Below are 19,759 nucleotides of genomic sequence, written 5' to 3'. Positions count from 1 at the left end.
CTAAAATCTAGTGGAGCCATACTGTCGTCTCTTGATACAGGATTCAGCTTGTATCAACATACTGTCGTCTGTTGATACAAGCTGAATCCTGTGAGCCTGTCCATCCATCCTGGTAATGATTTGATCTCATTCCACTGATGTGCACACACCTGTATGATGAAACCAGCTAGTTAATGATGGATTGAAACTGATCCTGGGTGATAAAAGACATTAGATGAGATAAGATTTGACTCTGATCTGGCTCATCTCTGCAGTTATGTTATTGCTCTTGCAATGTTAAGGTCAACTAGAAAATTCCAGTGGAAATTTATTGAGCCTTCCTCTCTCCTTCTACATGAGGGGCCTCTCATTTTTTCAGTTTTTGGGAGATTCATTTAGAATATATTTAATTGTTGGTCACACACACACACACACACACACACACACACACACACACACACACACACACACACACACACACACACACACATATAAACATGTGGACACAGACACAAAACATAACCTTCCCCCTAACGTACTTTGGCGAAGGTAACAGTCGCAACCCCGACAGACTCAAAATGAAGAAAACATCATAAGCACACAAAGAGAAGAAAATGTAACACAATCAGGATTCTTTTTTATTTATTTTTGTAAAGCAGTGCAAAATTTTGCCGAAACAAGCTGTTCCCCCATTGTGGGGATTTAATAGCATAAAGCGTACAGTTCGGACTGGTACAGGCCAAACTGGACCATTTACTGGTGAAACTGCTGTAGGTTTAGAATGCACTGAGCTCCTACATTTATATTATCGTTACATGTCAACTACATTACATTACATTACATTACACTACATTAACATTCCATTCCATTCCATTCCATTCCATTCCATTCCATTCCATTCCATTCCATTCCATTCCATTACATTACATCTCTCGCTCTCTCATGTGGAATAGTAGTTTTTTCCTCCAATGAAACGATCAATAAGACGAAAGAAACATTTTTTTTTTAATTGTTTTCTAAAAATCAATCAAAACCATCTGATTTATTCCAGCCCAGGGTGTCCTCGCGCGGAAAGTCGCCGGACCTGGCAACCCGAAGCCTCGAGCTGCAGCGGACGGTGGAAAAAGCCGAGGCCCGTGAAGGAGGCGGAGCCTCGGGAGGATGACGGAGGGAGGCGGGGAGCACAGACAGAGCGAGACAGACCGGGATCGACCGGGACAGAACGGGACGGAGTTCTCCTGCAGCCACAACTTGTCCTCAGAGCTCCCACAGGATTTATTCGGGATCTGGTCCTGAGCTGAACCGAGCCGAACCGGACTCCTCCCGGTCCCGTTGACCATTCGGCTGGTTCCCCGGCGGGTCCATGGCTCGTTAGCACGGAGCTAACCGACCGTCGTTACCCGGTGAAGGAACCAGACCCGGGAATGGACAGAGCTGACTCGGATAACCTCTCCAGAAGAAACGGACGAGATTAACTCGGACTACCGCTCATCTCCAGCCGGTGAGACTCGTTCAGAGACTCGTTCAGTCGGTTAATCCGGTCACCGGCGGGTCGTTAACTTCACTAGCTTAGCGTGGTTCTGTTAGCCAACGTTCAGATGTTATTAACAAGGTTTATTAATGTTCATCTGAATGAAAAACGTTCCTCCAAAGGCTCCAAGACACAGGCTCAGAAACATTCCAGGATACTAGACTGCCTCTTCAGAAAGAGACAAACGGTCCACTGTCTTCTAAACGGTCCACTGTCTTCTAAACGGTCCACTGTCTTCTAAACGGTCCACTGTTCTCTGTCTTCTAAACGGTCCACTGTCTTCTAAACTGTCCACTGTCTTCTAAACGGTCCACTGTCTTCTAAACTGTTCACTGTTCTCTGTCTTCTAAACTGTCCACTGTCTTCTAAACGGTCCACTGTCTTCTAAACGGTCCACTGTCTTCTAAACTGTCCACTGTTCTCTATCTTCTAAACGGTCCTCTATCTTCTAAACTGTCCACTGTCTTCTAAACTGTCCACTGTCTTCTAAACTGTCCTCTATCTTTTAAACTGTCCTCTATCTTTTAAACTGTCCACTGTCTTCTAAACTGTCCACTGTCTTCTAAACTGTTCTCTATCTTCTAAACTGTCCACTGTCTTCTAAACGGTCCTCTATCTTCTAAACTGTCCACTGTCTTCTAAACTGTTCTCTATCTTCTAAACTGTCCACTGTCTTCTAAACTGTTCTCTATCTTCTAAACTGTCCACTGTCTTCTAAACGGTCCTCTATCTTCTAAACTGTCCTCTATCTTGTAAACTGTCCACTGTCTTCTAAACAGTCCACTGTCTTCCAAACTGTCCACTGTCTTCCAAACTGTCTACTGTCTTCTAAACTGTCCTATATCTTCTAAACAGTCCACTGTCTTCTAAACTGTCCACTGTCTTCTAAACTGTCCACTGTCTTCTAAACTGTCCTCTATCTTCTAAACTGTCCACTGTCTTCTAAACTGTCCACTGTCTTCTAAACTGTCCTCTATCTTCTAAACTGTCCACTGTCTTCTAAACTGTCCACTGTCTTCTAAACTGTGTACTGTCCAAACTGTGTACTGTCCAAACTGGCCTACTGTCCATTGTCCACAGTTTGTCCACTGTCGAATGCGCTGACGTCGTGTCTTGTTTAACCATGTTTCTGAAGCTGCTGACGTTCCTCCACCATGACGGTAATTATCCGTTACGCAGTAACGCTAGAGGAGTGTCCTCCATTAGATGCAGTATTGTGTTAGAGGACGGGGACACTGGAGACACGTCTCTGCTCAGCCTTCCTGTCCCGATCCCTGCTTTAGTCCAGTTCTGGGACGCCAACTCCCCTTTTTAGATAGTCCCATAGCAGGACACACACACACACACACACACACACACACACACACACACACACACACACACACACACACACACACACACACACACACACACACACACACACACACACTTCTGTGTGCTTCATGAAAACACACCAGTTTTTTGTTTATATGTCAAAACCTTTTTTTTTTCCACAATTCAAAATTTGGACATTTTTCAAATTCGAATGTCAGTTGAACCTTTTGAAATCAGTGTGATCTCGACATAAAGTCGTTTCCAATGATCCCAGCTGGTGAAATAGAAGAAACCGTGTCCTTCTAATTCGAGATGTTTGTTCATTAATGAAGACAATGTGTGTTCTTCTGTTATATTCCGTGTTTTCATCGTCACAAATAAGGCAGACTTCCCATTTTCACGTACAGCTGTCCGTCTGACTCCTACCAGGAATGCAGTTGACGTTTGCTCCGACGCGTCGATCAGCCATAACATTATGAACACTGACAGGCGAAGCGGAAACCAGTTGTAATCTCTTCTTCATGGTTGCTGTGGTCGTCTGTGAACATTCTGTCCTTCACAAATCTTCAAACCTGCAAATCGTCTGTCTGCATCTAGAGAAATCCAAAGACGGGCAGCGAACCGGCGACGGGCTTCTCGATGGACGTAGGGGGTGAAGGCCAGCGCAGACTTTAATGCCGGACCCGATAGAAAGCTGTCGGGATTAACCAGTCGAGGACAGTTTATTTATATAGAGGCCACTTTAGCGCGAGGCAATTCTAGAATCACGTCAAAGAAAATATAGCATCACAATATTAACAATTGCCTTATAAATTTCTCAAAAGACCGACCGAACTGGATCGTCATCATGCACTGTGCTTTGTTATTTTCCAATAAGATGGGAGTCGTACTGCGCCAGATTGTGTTGACAGCGTTCATTATTTCAACATAACGGTGAACCTGGTGGCAACGGGCCACAAGTCAGAAGCTCCAAGAAGAGAAGTAACAGTGTTTGGTGGAAGAATAGATCCCAGAGCTCACAGACATCAACGTCATTTACTTCAGCGTTTGTTGATTTATCACCGTTGAAATGCTCAACGGCAACACGACGTGTTTATTGAATGTCATGCGGCCTAATTTTAAGAAGATTGAAGTTCGGTTTGAGATCCCGGCTGAGGCGGTTCTAATGTTCTGGCTGATCAGTGAACCTCCGCAGCAACTTGCACAGAGGAGCAGTTCAGTGATGAACGAGCGGGAAATGCTGCATCCATTGATCAGACAGTCTCCTTCTGCAGTACAGACACACACACACACACACACACACACACACACACACACACACACACACACACACACACACACACACACACACACACACACACACACACACACCTCTATGTGGTTGTAAGGTGGTGTTCTCTTTGTGCTCGTTGCTCAGGTTGTTGGTGTCGCTGTGATCCCCATCATGGTGCAGAAGTACCAGTCGCCCGTGCGGGTGTACAAGCATCCCTTCGAGCTGGTGATGGCGGTAAGTTTGTACCTGTGGAGGCAATCAGCTGTCTGACAACGTGAATATTACTGATGCAGAGTTATGTAATGTCGGTGGATGATTCAGAGGTCACCTTCAGAAGGGACCCATTAAATTACAGCGGGTTGGGGTTGAGCTGTGAGACGTAGGACTCGTCCTCCCACACAGAGAACCAGTTGTTCATACACAGCTGAGACGAACGCTCTGGAAAGATAAATCACAGGCTGCAAACATTTATCGCACTGCCTGGTGTCATGTTGCCGTGTGCCCCTTCATTCCCCTCAATCGCAGGTTAAAGATCGCTAAGCTCGCCAAGGTGCAGGGCCACTGTGCAGTACACGCTACGCGCTCCACACACGAGCGGTCATTTCAAACAGACGTCCCACCTGTAGAGGCGTTGGTCCGTTTGCAGCGTGAAAAATTCAGTGCTTTGCGGTGCGGGCGCTCTCATTGAGAGTGCATGGGATTTGCATGTTCACGTGTGTCTTTCCCTTTCAGCGGCTCTCCTCTTGCCGTCTGTGCTGTACTAAAGTCACCACACTTGTTATGTCCTCCTTTTCCATGTCCAGCGTGTCTCTGAACAGAGCTGCTGTGATCTGTTGAGAAGAACTGCACAGTGGCTCTTTCTGCATTATTCACACGAGTCCTGTTTTTAAACAGCCGAGTCCAGACTAGGAGATGCTCTGCAGTGTCGCTGATCATCACACAGTTTGGATGGTTTACCTGTGTAACGTGTTATTAGTGCACACCTGAACACGCCCAGATCCTATAACCATCAGCTTAGTGTACAATTACTCCCGTTAAACATTTCTCCAATAAATCTTTATTTAGATGATCTGTGATTGTAGACTGACATCAATTCAAACTGATTTTGATGAAAGGATGTATAAATAGACTCACAACCAAATAAATGCCAATAGTATTCTTTAAATGTGGAATAATGTTGATGTTAAGCTTTAATTTAAACATGGCTGAAAGTGCTGGCGTCGTTTCCTTTTGGCGGTGTGTCGTGTTTCGGTGCGTGGCAGGCGAGCGCTCTTTTCTTTAAATGGAAATGACCACGAGAAGGATGCAGGAAGACTAAATCTACTTAACGCCGGCTGGATTTGAAGAGCAGGCACAGAGAGGGCTATAAATAGAGGACTGGTACCTGCATCCACCTGGGTCTGCACATGTAGTCATCTCAGAGAGCCAACAGTGAGAGTGACGAGGCTGACCTGAAGGATCTGTAAGCTCGAGATGATCCAGGTCAAACTACAGTCACCTGCATGAATTGAAACCAGGGCAGGAGCTGGGGGGGGGCAGTGCACAGTGTGAGCCGAAGCTGCTGTTGTAAGAGTCACGAGGAGTTTTGGTGCACTTGGCTTCTTGTCTCTTCTTGTGACTTTCTCTGCAGTGAGTGTTTTTGCAGACACTGCAGAGCTCACTTCATGCTGCGTCACAACACTTTCTGGCTCTTTCTGTTGATAACCCAGTGAAACCTCTCCCCACTCACTTCCTGCACAGCAGGACTGAACTATTGCAGCATCCGAGGTGTGTGAGAAACCCCTCGCACTATGCACCGCCTCAATAAGATTCAGCTTCTTCGGGTTTAATTTCATCATTTCTCAGGTTGTGTATGTCAAGTGCATCTTATGCAACGTGCTTCCAGATGGTAGGAGCATTACTGTATTTGGCCATAGCTGAGCTCAGCCTTATTATTTCTCTCACTCATTCCACCATCACAGGCCTCTGAAATATTCACCAGTAATGGTTTCTGCCTGTCGTCTCTTGGAGGATTATATTTGACGCTTTGCTTTGAGGAATTTGGAGTTCTCTCTCCACTTGACTCCCGTGTTTGTGTACTGTCAGTTCTCTGAAATACAACGATTTGAAGCTGAAACTCCAGGCTCTACATTCCTTCGTTTAAAAGCATTCCTTTTATCTGGATGAACTTTAGCTACGACACGCCGAGACGCCACCCGGCGCTCTGACAGGCGCGATCACAGCTGCACCACCTCTGGTTAACTCTTGGAGCGAGCACCAGTCCCGCGTGGAGCCCCGGCGCCCCCGGTTGTTTTTGTCCTGGAATGCATACTGTACCTTCTCCAACCGGGTATTCTGGGTATTTCCAGTCTCGATGACTTAATGTCAGATTTTACACTCGCCTCATAAATCTGCAGGTGGAAATAAAATCCACTTTTTAATCTTCTTTGGTTAACCTGCCCTCATTTGCTTGTGCAGTCTGGGAAACACCTGTGATAATGGGATGATGCCTCTAGGTATTTATGAAAGACCTGCCCTCTTTCAGTTGGTATGCTGAAGGGAAACTCGGGGCATTTCCAACCTCAAGTGTTGTTTTTTAATTGCCTTGTGCAGTGTGACGTGTTTAAATTATGTTTTTTGTTTTTTTACATCACATACTAGTTTTTCAGTTACGAGCATATGGAGCTCTAAATCAATGTTGCCTGTGTATTTAAAGTGTCTCTGTTCTTGTGAATGAAACAAGGTATGGTGTTTTTTATTTATACTCCAATAGACAGCAGGAGACTAGTTTGACTGGAAGTGCCCATGCTGCTGACTTGCAGAATTGTGACAAACTGCAATGATACAACTTGGTTTTTTCCATGGAAGTGAGGTGATCGTCTGCGTTGAGTGACGAACCGTCAAACTTCCTTCAGACGTCCATGTTGGTGGCGTTGGTGGCAGCAGCAGCAGCAGCAGCAGCAGCAGCAGCAGCAGCAGCAGCAGCATTAGCAGTAGCAGCAGCAGCAGCAGCACCCTGGGTTTGTTTTGGTCCTTGGACCTTGGTGGCCTTATTGCAGAATCAGTTGGTCTGTTTTTCACAAGATGGGACGTGTCACTGAGTTCAGGAAATGCATCAGCAGTATATTTTTATCTGCGTGAACTTAAAAAAAAAAAAAAGTCTCCGTTATCCTCGGCTGCCCCTCGGCTCTGATGCTGCTTCTCAATAACAGGAAATGTAGGCGATGCTGTTGTTGTCATTATCGCAGTGCTGCAGTCCCGGAGCCGCTGGCCCGTCCTCGGGGAGTCGCACAGGAATGTTAAAAGCACAACACAAAGCCCTTCTGGCTGTTGTTTCAGGCCTGCAGGGACCCAAGCTTCCAGAACACATCCAGGGATACAGAAAGACTCCAGGAGCCTCCAGAAGAATTACAAATGGAGAAACAGGATGACGGGTAGATTGATGCTGTTGTAGTTCACTTTAACAGACAATGCTTTTCCATGCAGTTCTTTAACTCACACACTCACTGCAGAGGCCTCTCCTGAGCATCAACTCCATGGAAACGTACGAGCATGGAGCTAATCCACGGGACAAAGTGCTCAGGTTTTTCTTTAGTCTCAGAGGGTAAAGAACAGGATGTCCTATGTTGGTGTTAGTCCCTGGACTCGTAGACGCCGTCAACAAAACGGGACATTTCCTTCTTAGCGGCTAAACCGGCTGTATCAGCGAGAGCAACAAGAACCAATACAGTACGCCTTAGAGATTAAATATGTTCACTGTAATGGATGAGTGGGTTTCCAGAGCACCGCGCACAGAAAATCAATCAGAAACATCTTTGATTGAAGTTAGAATATAAAATTATGTATTTGAAGTAGATTTTAATTATGAGTGCACAAATATGAAAGTGTTTCACAAAACAGTGAGAATTTGGAGTTGCAAGAAGAAGAGACAAAAAGAGTGACCCGGACTGTGTGAGCTACTTGTTAGTCTCAACGTTGAGTGTAAACACAGTAGCCTCAGGGCGACAGATTCTTAGAGTTTCTCTGTTCACCCACACGGCGTGTTCAGCTCGAGCCAAGTTGAAAGGGGAAAGCGTGAAACGTGCACACTTTGTCCTCACATTCCTCTGCTGGAACCTGTTATTGGCTCCATGACAAGCGGCTTCTCGATGCTTTCTAATGAGGTTCAGTGCGTTCTGTCCTCGTCTCTTTGTGTTCGTGCAACATGGAAGAAAGAAAAGCAACACAAGTATTTAGCAGATAAACAAAAACGTCACGGTCAGGCCTGGGACGATAATCAACAAATCAGTTAATCGCACGTTTCATGAAAATGAAAGCCTCGATATATCGCCGTATTGCCACAAGGAAGACAGACACACAGGCAGCTTGCTTATTTTCCTCGTCACTCACCTCCAAACAGGCTGGATGACAAGAGGCTTCAGTCTGATCGGCCTCAGCACCGGGGCGCATTTGTTTGGGCCACGCACGCACGCACGCACGCACGCACGCACGCACGCAAGCACGCACGCACGCACGCACGCACGCACGCACGCAAGCACGCAAGCACGCACGCACGCACGCACGCACATACAAACACACCGCACGGTACTTTAGTAGAATTAAGAAGAAAAAAGATTATCACAAAGCCAAATACCACTGTTTATTGCATTTGAAAGGGTATACTTGCATTATTATGATATATTGTTGTTACATTTTTGCTCTCAACATTGTTTTGACAATAATATTGTTTATTGCTGATAATTTGTGGGAAAATATTTCAGCCTGCAAAATTTATCGTCACAGGCCTAATCACGATCCATTTTCTTCTGCAGCTCTAGCTCGGTGATGATCAGATGCTTGTTCTTAAAGTTGAACCCAACTCGGTGCTTCTGCTTTTAGTTCTGCCCCTGAACTACTGCAGACACAACATGTGACTCGAGCTGTGACTGAATAATACAGCTGCCACCATCTAAAACCATCTGCTACCTTCTGGGACCGCCTCAGCTGGTCATGTGATCGGTCTGCTGGATGGCCCCCCCGGCGTTACCTCTGCAGTGGGGACGTAACCACTGCCCACTTCCATCAGCCATAACATTATGACTGTTGATATCAGGACAAGTTGGCAGGAAACATTCTGCAGCAGCTGAAACTTTGATCATTGAAAATGAAGTGTGAGGATTACAATGAGTTTAACAAGGACAGGGTCAGCGCATCTTCTAACCTGAATGTTTTGGATGGTGTTCTTGGTCTGCAGTGGTCTAATCGGGGGGAAAAGCAGGAGCTGGATCATTGGAGGCTGTGTAGTGAAAACCTGCAGACAAGCAATGAGCTCGCGCTGCTGCAGAAGTTAAAACTGAACCTTTGTAGTCTTAATATTTTGGCTGATAGGTACACTGTAGGTGTGACCAGATGCATGTCAGCGTTGGCTTGCTTTTCAAGATAACTGCTGTAATATTTACTTGTACTGTGAGTGAAGGTGATGTTACAGTTAAAAATATTTCTTCATGGCAACGTTAAGTTTCAACCAAAAAAATGTTTGGGAGCAAAATTCCTGTTGGAGTTCTCTATTCGGACCATTTCTGCACTGTTAACTATGTTTATCTGAATCTGGGTCATCCATCAGGTTTCTTCATGTCCACTGTCATGCATTGTTCAGTGTTTCTGAACTTGGCTCATCCTGCTGCCCTGCCTGGCTCAGTGGCCTGGCCCGGGTGGTGTCCTGACCCACTTCTGACCAGTTCTGGAGCATCCTGGGCTTTACGCTATTGTTTTAATCCTTCTTTGAGCTCTGCGCTCGTCTATGAATCCTGTCACTGCATGGTCTCAACCTCCAAACGCGACAGCTTATACAAGCACAGGTCTCCCACATGTCAAACTGGGTTTATCAGAGAAACTGGGTCATTTTATTACTCCACACAACTTTTTCTTTTCTTGTTTCACATTGACATCATTTCATTGGAAAAGGAGCACGAGATAAAATATGCCATAAAATGGATCACACATAATGTATTCTTCCTAATTATTGAGACCAAGCTACTCATGGGACAATTTAAAAAAAAAAAAAAAAAAAAAAAAAAAAAAAAAAAAGACTTGCTCCCTTAAACATATTTGTTGGTTTTGTAATTAATCAAAGGTTTTGTGCCTGGATAAATGTAATTAATTGCATGTCAGTGTTTGATACAAAATGGAACTCGAGCAGCCGTGCTTGTGGCTGCATGTTTGGCATTGAGGAGCCTGAGGCCCATTTACACAGCATCTGCAAGTGAAAACCGTAACTTGCTGTATTCTAGGTCATTTACACAATAACAGCGTTGGTTGCATCAGAAAACGGCTCTTTGGAATCTTCTTCTTGAATACAATGCTGTTGAAATGTATTCTTCTCTATGTCGTGGGACGTAAACATAGGAAGTACTTGCACATTCACATGACAGGCAGTAGGATTCCTGCACCTCTTAGTTAAAGTGCTCCTTCAACCACATGTACATTCACTCCACTGCCGTCACTGGAGTGTTATTTCTTACATGCACCAGATACTGAGTGAGCTGATATGACAGAGGACAACTACTTAAACGAGTAGGTAGTAGGGCTCAACGATTGTGGAAAATAAAACTTACTAAATACTGTGTGTTATTATCATTATTGTTGACTTTAAATGAGGCTGTAATAAACTCCTCTCTACAGTAAAGTATGAAATGTACAAATGTATGCATGTATTCTCTCAAAAGGCAACTTGAGGTTAGTATCAGGACAGAAAAGGAAGAAGTACAAAGTATTTTTGTTCCATTTGGACAATGTGGGGGTCTGCGTGACGTCATCATCTCGTAATAAACTAGTTCTATCTTTAAAACCTCAGAATCACAGCAGTGTTTCCAGTTCTAACACAACACAAACGATTGGGACTATTTTCAGGGAGTTTAGTGCGGAGTAGGACGCAGCTTCACAGAGGTGTGAATCGACTGCTCCAGCGGAGGAGCTGCTGTTCATTGTTTTGATGCCGCGGTCAGTGCCGTTCTCCTCTGCGAGCTGGAGTTTTAAAACGGTGACGTCTGTTGACAAAGCGACCGCCTTGCTGTACAACTGCTTTGCTAACATCCACGTTGCTGCGTTGCTGCGTTGCTGTGTTGCTTTGTGGTGTTTTGAGTGTAAGATCCGTCCAAACAGCAACATGTTGTCATGAAAAGTTGGATAGCACAGTGCTACTTCCCTAGCCTGCTCGCTGGCTGCAAACTGTGGAATGGATTTCCTGCCTCATTCCTCCTGGTCTCATTGAGACCCGCCTCCCTTCAGGAAATCCTGTCCACAGTTTGCAGCCAGCGAGCAGAGCAGCAGCAGGGAAACACTGGGGATCATTTCAGTAACAGTGAAGCAGACGAGGCTTCATGGATCAGAAATCTCTGCAGGTTGGATTGGAAATTTCTGATCCATGAATTACGTTGATATCGGAACCCGATTCCGGATCGGATCGGCTACATCCCTAAAAACCAGGCCATTGTGCAACAGGTTCAGTTGATTTCTCTCTCTGCTGCTCTGCTCTGCTCGCTCACGACGTATATGTGGGTGCTTGACACGCGCAGGACACGCAAGTCGTCACGTGACCAGATCACGTGAGCAGTCAAATCGCAGCCCTAGCGATTAGAAAATCCTGTTTTATCATATTACGATATTATCGCAAATGCAATTAATCGTTCAGCCCTATTAGGTATTACTGTTTTCTGAATAAATGCACCCATGTTTCATTCCAAAAACACAGTACCAGCTAGTAACCTAGCATACAAACTACAGCACTTTAAATACATAATTATCATTGTGTGCATTGATTATTGTGACGTCATCGTGTGCATGCATTACTTTTCTGAAGGAAAATACAGTAACACTGCTCCCAGCAGGTCGATCTCAGGAACTGGAGTTTGTTCAGTCATATGTAAATCCTCTTTTGTGGATTTTGCACAGTCTTGTTTCTATCTGATAATTTTTCAAACTGAAACGTTGCATCGTTTGTGCCGAGAAACACAATAGTGCCTCAGCCATCGGCCACTTTCCCCACTAATGCATCTGGTGCTGACAGGAACCTTCTCGACTGCACTTAAAACGGGGTGTAAAATTAAATGATGCAGCATTCTTTCTGTAATTAATCCTCATGAACGCCTTTTTCAGCCATTAAATCCAGTGGTGCTTTACCTCATTGCACTTGTTTGCTCTGATTCATAAAACTCGATCCGCTCTCCTGAATCGGTGTGTCAGAGCTTCGCCTGCAGTGTCTAATTCACTTACTGGCCTGGATGATGTTTGCCAAAATCAATGAAGACTTACGGCCTGCATAAGGGAGAGCAGCTTATGGCCCGGCATTCAAACCGCATTATCCGAGTGCTGCACAGCGCCAGCATCAGCCACGTGACTCCGGGAGCCTATTAGAACATTCTGGAGATGATTTTATTCACTGGGTTCCAGGACGCTCATTCACCTTTTTTCCCTCTGCTGTAAGGTCGAGATGCCGCTTCCCTCTGACACACACACACACACACACACACACACACACACACACACACACACACACACACACACACACACACACACACACACACACACACACACACACACACACACACACACACACACACACACACACACAGGGAGCCTTCAGCAGGTTGTACACTGCACTCACTCAGTGTCGTGATAATGGTTCGTGACTCAGATCTATGCAGCCGCTCTGTGACGTTAAGTGAATGTGTATCAGACACTCTGACGGTCCTTCTTTGTATTTATAGGCTCGCTATTATTTTTTCTCCCTTTTATTATATACGTACTGGCCAAAGCTCTTTCGTTTCTTTTGCAACTTGGATTTAATTGTTTTAAGCGCGTGTGTTTTTCTTAATGTGCAGTTTCAGGCAAAAATGTATAAATTCTTCACATTTCTTGTATATTTAATGCGTCGATCTCCATGTTCTGGAAACAACAGCAGTGCTCATAGGTCTTCATTTGTTAACCCCATTATTTCAGAGGCTCGTCTCACATAATCAGCTGATTCCAGCAATACTGGTGTCAGAATGACCAATGATGACTTGGCCAGCTTCTCTCTCTCCCGCTACTGTAAAGCTGGATAATAATGCTGCTCCAGTTTCTTGTCAGGTTTTGCCCATGAGAATTTCTGCTTAGGCATACCATCGTGCTAAAGTTAGTTATTTAAAGCAGATTGCTGACCAAAAGAAGCCTGTACGAGCTCCAGGATGCCTACAGAGTTTACACAGTAGCTCAGACATCAAAGTTAACGTGTCCTCGAGAATGGAAGACGGCAGAAACGTAATCTACATGGTTATTGTTTAACTGTGTCGCATCTAAAGGAACTTACCAGAGTTTACCAGTAAATATACTTTGTGATACATGTTCAGTTTCTATTAAATACAAATAGAATATTGTATCCCACAAAATGTGAGTCGTAATTTTTTTCCATCAAGTGTCAGTTGTTTTTTTTGTGATTGCATATTTGAAGCTCACTGTGATAACTGAGCATTTCTTCTTGTTACTGTCGACAGATGGCTTTCCCTGTTGCTCTCTATTCCCCGGTGGACACAGTCATGCTTGCATAACTGCACTACTGTTAAGCATATTACTCAGCCCACCAAATATTTCGACCGTACATTTATATAAGGTCTGCATACTTGGCAGATTTCCCCCTCCTCCCTGCAGCTCGCTGCTTCCAGGCCTTTCTGCCATTACAATGGAAGGAGAGAAGTGGGTGGTATGGCATGTCGCGACTAAAGACGCTATTGTTCGATTGCTTCAATCATAAGCTTGTTCTTTCTCCTTCCCCTGCATTAAGTCCACACCTGTGGTCACAAGACTCTGGACCTGATGTTTGGGGAAAATTACCATCATCGTCATGCTTTTGTTTACTGAGTTGAATCACTTTGTTGGGTTTGTTCTTGGTTTCTGTCTACACAGCAACACAGCAAGAGGTCCGATGTATAGCAAATGTCATGTTTATTTATGTCAATGTTTATCACTGTCCAAGCAGGGCATTAGCACTGTTTCAACACAGGAGACCAGTGGTTCATAATTCTTGGAGTATCAAATGTTCAAAGGTGTTTAACTGGTTTGCCGAGCTTTGACGAACGACCATGGATGCATTTAATACTGCCGCATGTTTTCCCTGAGAGCTTTCACCTGTTTGGCTCCCACAGGGAGGAGTCCGAATAGAGTCGCACTGAAACTAATGTGATTCAAAAGGCTATTTGACTGAACGTCTTTGGGCCCTACTAATGAGCAAAGATCATCTGAATTAATAACATGTAAAGGTTTCATAAAAAAAAAGGTTCTCTACTGAAGGTGGTGACGGTCGCAGAGTTTTGAAACGAGTTTTTCTTTGTGGGTGTTGAAAGTAGGAGCAATTCCTTCACCTACTTGCCTACCTGATTTTCATGAGCTATGCAAAGGTAACATCCCGTGTAGATGATTTGAATACAGCATGTAAAGGTTTAGTTTATGTAGGTGCTATGCGATGAGCTGCATTCACAATTCAATCATGAATGTAAAAAAAATATTTGTGCATTTTAATTCTGATTTACTGCAACATAAATAAAGTCTAAAAGGCTAATGAATAAAAAAGACTTTAACAAATAAAATGTGTAATGTAATCCACTGAAGGAGCATGAAGGAATGATTTCCAGTATCTATCATTCTACTGAAGCACTTTAAGGATGGTGACTAACTTCTTCCATGTATTGACTTCCTAAATTGTAACTTATACTTTATGAGAGGTAACCAAGCATTTGTACTGCTGCGTTTCCACACTTCCATGTGCACTGGATTAAGTTAAAAGAAGCCCGACGTTTTCAAGTTGCCTGCTCAGTATCTTTCCTTGTGATCTTCTCCCTGACCCACTTTGAGTTTCTAGCTTTGCTTTCTGAAATAAAATCCTCTATGCACACCGTTCTTTCTACCTCATTCACCCTCATTTGAGTCCTCCGGATTCTAAATAAAGCAAAGTGTCGAGCGTCGGGACCAGTGGAGACCAATTGTCTGATTGCTTATCTTTGGTCTGATGAATGAATGAACTCTTCTTCTTCTGAATGAACGTGACGTCAAACAGCAGTGACTGTTGGGACCTAGTAATAGCCAGTGGTGAATCACTAATCTGTTGGCCTAATAGTTTTTCACACGGTGACCTGGTTGTCCAACAGACGGCGCATACTCTGCAAAATGACGCAGCAAGTCGGGGTAATTATTGGCATGACTACGTCCAACAAAATTATAGATGTCTGATGAGTACAGTGTTTGCGATGACGGCGTAGGATTGCCCGAGGTAGTGGGAGGGACTGCCTAATGATTTTTGCCACCAAACGGAGGGGAGCCGACGTCGACCTGCTGCGAGCAGACATCACTCAGACACATTTTGTTGGTGTCTGATACAAAGTGTGGCCTGTATTTATTCCACAATGTGTTTTGAGCCTTTCTGTGAGGAATCCTCCTGAGAGTAGCTGTATATTAGACACTGGAAAAACTGAGCGGATAGGAAGTAGGTTTCGGCTCGCCGGCTCGTGTCCTTCGGTGTGTTTTTAATGTGTAATTCAACCTGACTCATTTCTTTGTTCCACTAAAGATCAAGAGGTACTGCTTTCTATATATCCAGAGGAATGCGCCTTTGAATGAGACCTAGCCTTGCGTTTCCTAAACAGTATTGTCTCCTCATCACTCTGCAGCCAGGTCGCGGCCTGCATCCACCTTGTGCTGCTGGTGTGTTTTGACTACATCTCTAAGCTGTCCTCATCAAGTACCTTAATCTTAAAAGTGCCCCCGACCAAAATGTTCTCCTTTTCCCAGCCAGATGATTAAAAATAGCTGAGGTCGACCTCAGAGCGCCGTTGTCTCTATTACACAACCGTTCTCATAAGCTCCAGAGAGGTGACACTGCAACAGGAAGTTAGAAGTCTGGTTAGTATAAGTCCCACAGGCCAAAGCAGACTCACTCCGGTCTCACCTTCACATTCGGCTGGCTGAGAAAACATTAGGATCAAAACATTTCAAAACCTCCACTTGTGTGCCAGCCACGTCCATGTATTTTTTGTTCTTGGCTGCAACACTGACATTCATGCAGAGATCATGAAACCTGATAGACCAGAGTGTAGAAGAGCCAGCAGCTTTGCTCCTGTTGAAACTTGTAGTCTGAGTTGTGATTGAGGTTGGGTGTGGTGACTTAATCCATGTGGATTGTTGTGCAGTAATTAAAGTGATGCTGTCATCTGATATGCAGTATTCCCAGGTAATTGTGTTTCTTTCAAATAGAAACAAAAATCAAAACAGAAATGAACATCTGCTTCTTGTAACTTTTAGTGGCCACAGATACTAACATGCTGACGATAAGTGAAAAATGCATGAAAAAGTTTGTGATTTTTGAGATTAAATCTCTTTGTCTTTATATTGTGCCTGTTGGCTTCACAATCATAATGCATTTGGGTCTATTGTGCAACCAGGCTACTGTTAATGCAATGTATGACTTAAATTAATTATCTCCAAAGAATTAGTCTCTGGCTTAGTTTTTATACAACTGGGTCAAATTATGTCTTTCAAAATGCCACATGTCAAAGCATCAGACACTTTTTATAACCAAGACCACATTAACCTGCTGGTTGCTTTCGCGTGTCGACTCCTGTTTTCATTCTCTGTAAGGTTTTGGTGAATCAGAGATCACAGAGGGGAATTTAAAGGTCTCCAAAGAAAGAACTTTGGGAACCTCCGTCCTCCAGCTTATATGCTGATCAGACAGAACATTAAAACCGCCTGCTTGGAACGGGCTCAGCGTGGGCACTCGTCCCGCTCTGCAACCCAACAGGCTGCAATGCAGCGTGCGTTCTCACACATTTCTGTCATAGCCAGCATTTAGATTTACAGCTGAGTGTTAGAGGAGCTTTTATGTGGGACGAGACCACATTGGAAAGCTTTTATATCCCCACACATCTGTTGGCCCCGGGAGACTGCGCTCCTCGGTGAGAGTACTAATAACTGTGAGCTGGTTTGTGTTTGAGTTTGTCCTCAGAGTCGCTCACATTGTCCAGCTTCATAGTTTTTATCTCCAAAGTTATTTTTACAATTACCTGTTCTTTTGTTTCCTTTCCTCGCGATCCTTTACAGTTATTCATGCACCATCAAGCCCTATATAGCCAAAGTGTGTCGAATGTCCCCCCCCCCCCCCCCAGACAGGCCGTGGTTTCTCATCCACTGACCCTCGTCCACAGGGAAAAAACTGTATTGTTTTATATTTACTCTCATTCGCCCCTGGAAAGCACATGAAATTTGCTCCGACTTCCAGGAACCGTTACTCATGGTTATACCCGGCCGAGGCGTGTCTGTCAGTGTTCCATCGCCATGGTTACGAGAGGACGATGTCCCTCCACTTTGAACTGGAAGAAGCAGGTCTGAAGACAAACTTTCCTCACTGGTCCCAACACAAAGTGCATGTGAATGTCTTTCAGGGAAATGTTACTGCGAGGGCCGAGTGAATATTTATTGCAGTGGAGTTGTGTTACCATGTCTGTTTGGGGTGAGGTGTCGTCATGCCTGCTTCTTATTTTGCCTTGTGGCTATAGAGGAACAGCAACAATAATCCCAGAGAAGTTCCTCTGAAACCTGCGTCACATGTTTTATGGTGGTGAATATGTGTGTCGGTAGGAGCTCTGAGCTGTGGTTGAGATATACAAGCTGTTTTATTCTTCTTTGTTTGCAGATTTGAGTGGATTTTTCATTTAAGCAACTGTAGGTTTAAATTATGGATCATTGTAGTCCTATAATCCTAATCCCTAAATGCAGAATGACCTAAATATTTACACATATAGCCATGTATTTTGAAGCAGTCACTACGTGACACAAGTGTATGTTAGGTCCACTTAGAGGTGAATTGCACATTTTGTGTTTGACTTTTCCATTACTCCAAACAAAGTTAGAGGTAAAATGCATTGAAACATTACAAGATATGTTTGTAAGTTGGGCTCTTTCATCATTATTATTTACTGCTATACATTTTCTACACCACTCACAGTCAGATGGATCCTGGGGGGCTCCAGTCAATTCCTCCTGACAGTGGAGGAAGGTAAAGTGTGTACTTTACCTTCCTCGTCCAGGGTGGCCCCCCAGGAGCCACCCTGGACAGGCCACAAGTCATCACACATGGATTCACATTTACCAGCAGTTCAAAGTCACCAACTAACCCTGAATCATGTTTTTGGACTGTGTGAGGGAGCCGGCGTACCTGGAGAAACCACAGGGAGGACAGAAGCCCCCCCAGGCAGGAAATCAAATGTCAGATCTCACTGACCTTTTAACCCTAACACACATTATTGATACACATTTTGATCCTGTGAAATGTTACAGAACCTGGCTTTTTTTTTTTCAAATGACAGACTTGTCATTGGGCGGACTATTGGGAAGCAGCTTTACATTGTCACACTATCAGGAATAACCTGGTACCTCCACCGTCCCGCTTCCTGTTATTTATACTGAAACAGTCTGGCTGCTTTAGAAGGCAGTATGAAGCTGTTTGTTCCGTTTTTCCTGCAGGTTTTTGTTCCTCTCTGTGGGTTAGTCTGATGGAAAGCTCATACAGTACGTCAGCATATTGTTTGAATGAAAAGTGATGGTGTTTCTGAAGGCACATGGTATTTGTGGTTTGAGTTTGTTGACGTGTGGCTGTTTGTAATGGGCCAAACTGATGTTTACGTCCGCTCTGTTTGTGCTGACGACGGTACAATGAGCATACGCCCAGTGTTCCAGAGCATGAGGCTGAAAAACAGAGCTCAGCATTCAGTGGACGGTGGGCAGCCAGGAGGATTTGTAGTCCAGGCAGCGGTCTGCTCAGTCGCTTCTGCTGCTCTACATATTAAACAGTCTCAACCTGCTCTCATACCAGTCTCTCTGTGTGGAACATTTAATATCGCCTCTGATATGAAAATGATTCTGCCGTCACGAGGCTCAAGATAAGAATGTTGTACTTTCTTTCGAGTTCATTTCTTCAATTTTGCTGTAATTACTTTCACAGCAATGTCAAGTTCACATGGTTTTTCATGGAAGTCAAAGAACACAGTTCCTTTGTCAGAGACATTCAGCTGACGCTAAACCCACATCAGAGGTCTTGTGAGTGTCACTGGCTTTTTCTGTCCTCCGTTTCCTCCAGTTATCAACCTCGCTCAGCACCACCTTAGTTTCAAGCAGACTGTATTTCAGCTGTGCGCCCTGACTGATGAGGCGATGCATTTCAGATAGCCCTGAATTGTTTGTTATACCTGTTGGAATTAAAATACCTTCATCATTGTATGTGCAGCACACAAACTGAGGTGCAACAGCAAGTTTCTGAAACGAAGGTAGAGGGAACTGCAGGCGTGTACGAGACAGACGGATTTCATGTCGGTTTGCTCCAGACAAAGATTCATTTCACAGTTGAAAGCTTGGAGTGTCTGCTGGAATTTTAATGTGACGGTCAGCAAATGCATAAGACAATATTGGACATGTTCTCAGCAGCAGTCGTTTGGATGGAAAGTCTTAAATTATTGAGATTGATGCATTTTTGAATGCAGTGGTCTATGAATTTGCTGCTCGGCTCCTCAATGTACGACCTTATTGTGCCGTGAAGTGAGGAGAGTATCATGAGGTGATGCTAATCAATACACAAACAAAACCATTATGTAAACTTTACCCGTGAACACTTAAATGTAGGACCT

General features: G+C 44.3%; 1 protein-coding gene across 1 annotated transcript in view; it reads left to right on the top strand.

The window, feature by feature from the left end:
* Positions 1–1,127: 1,127 nt before the first annotated feature.
* The window catches only part of LOC308109955 (SEC14-like protein 1), a 34,181-nt gene continuing 15,549 nt past the window's right edge, over positions 1,128–19,759 (top strand). The window contains exons 1-2 of the mRNA XM_080463851.1: positions 1,128–1,480; positions 4,242–4,331. Of these exons, the coding sequence (XP_080319977.1) occupies positions 4,269–4,331 (63 nt within the window). The 5' untranslated portion in view covers positions 1,128–1,480; positions 4,242–4,268. The remainder of the gene's footprint in view (positions 1,481–4,241; positions 4,332–19,759) is intronic.

This window comes from Lipophrys pholis (genome assembly GCF_963383615.2).
Source record: "Lipophrys pholis genome assembly, chromosome: 5".
Classification (NCBI taxonomy): Eukaryota; Metazoa; Chordata; class Actinopteri; order Blenniiformes; family Blenniidae; genus Lipophrys; species Lipophrys pholis.
The sequence above is the reverse complement of the archived record's forward strand: the minus strand, read 5'-3'. Positions and strand labels throughout refer to the sequence as shown.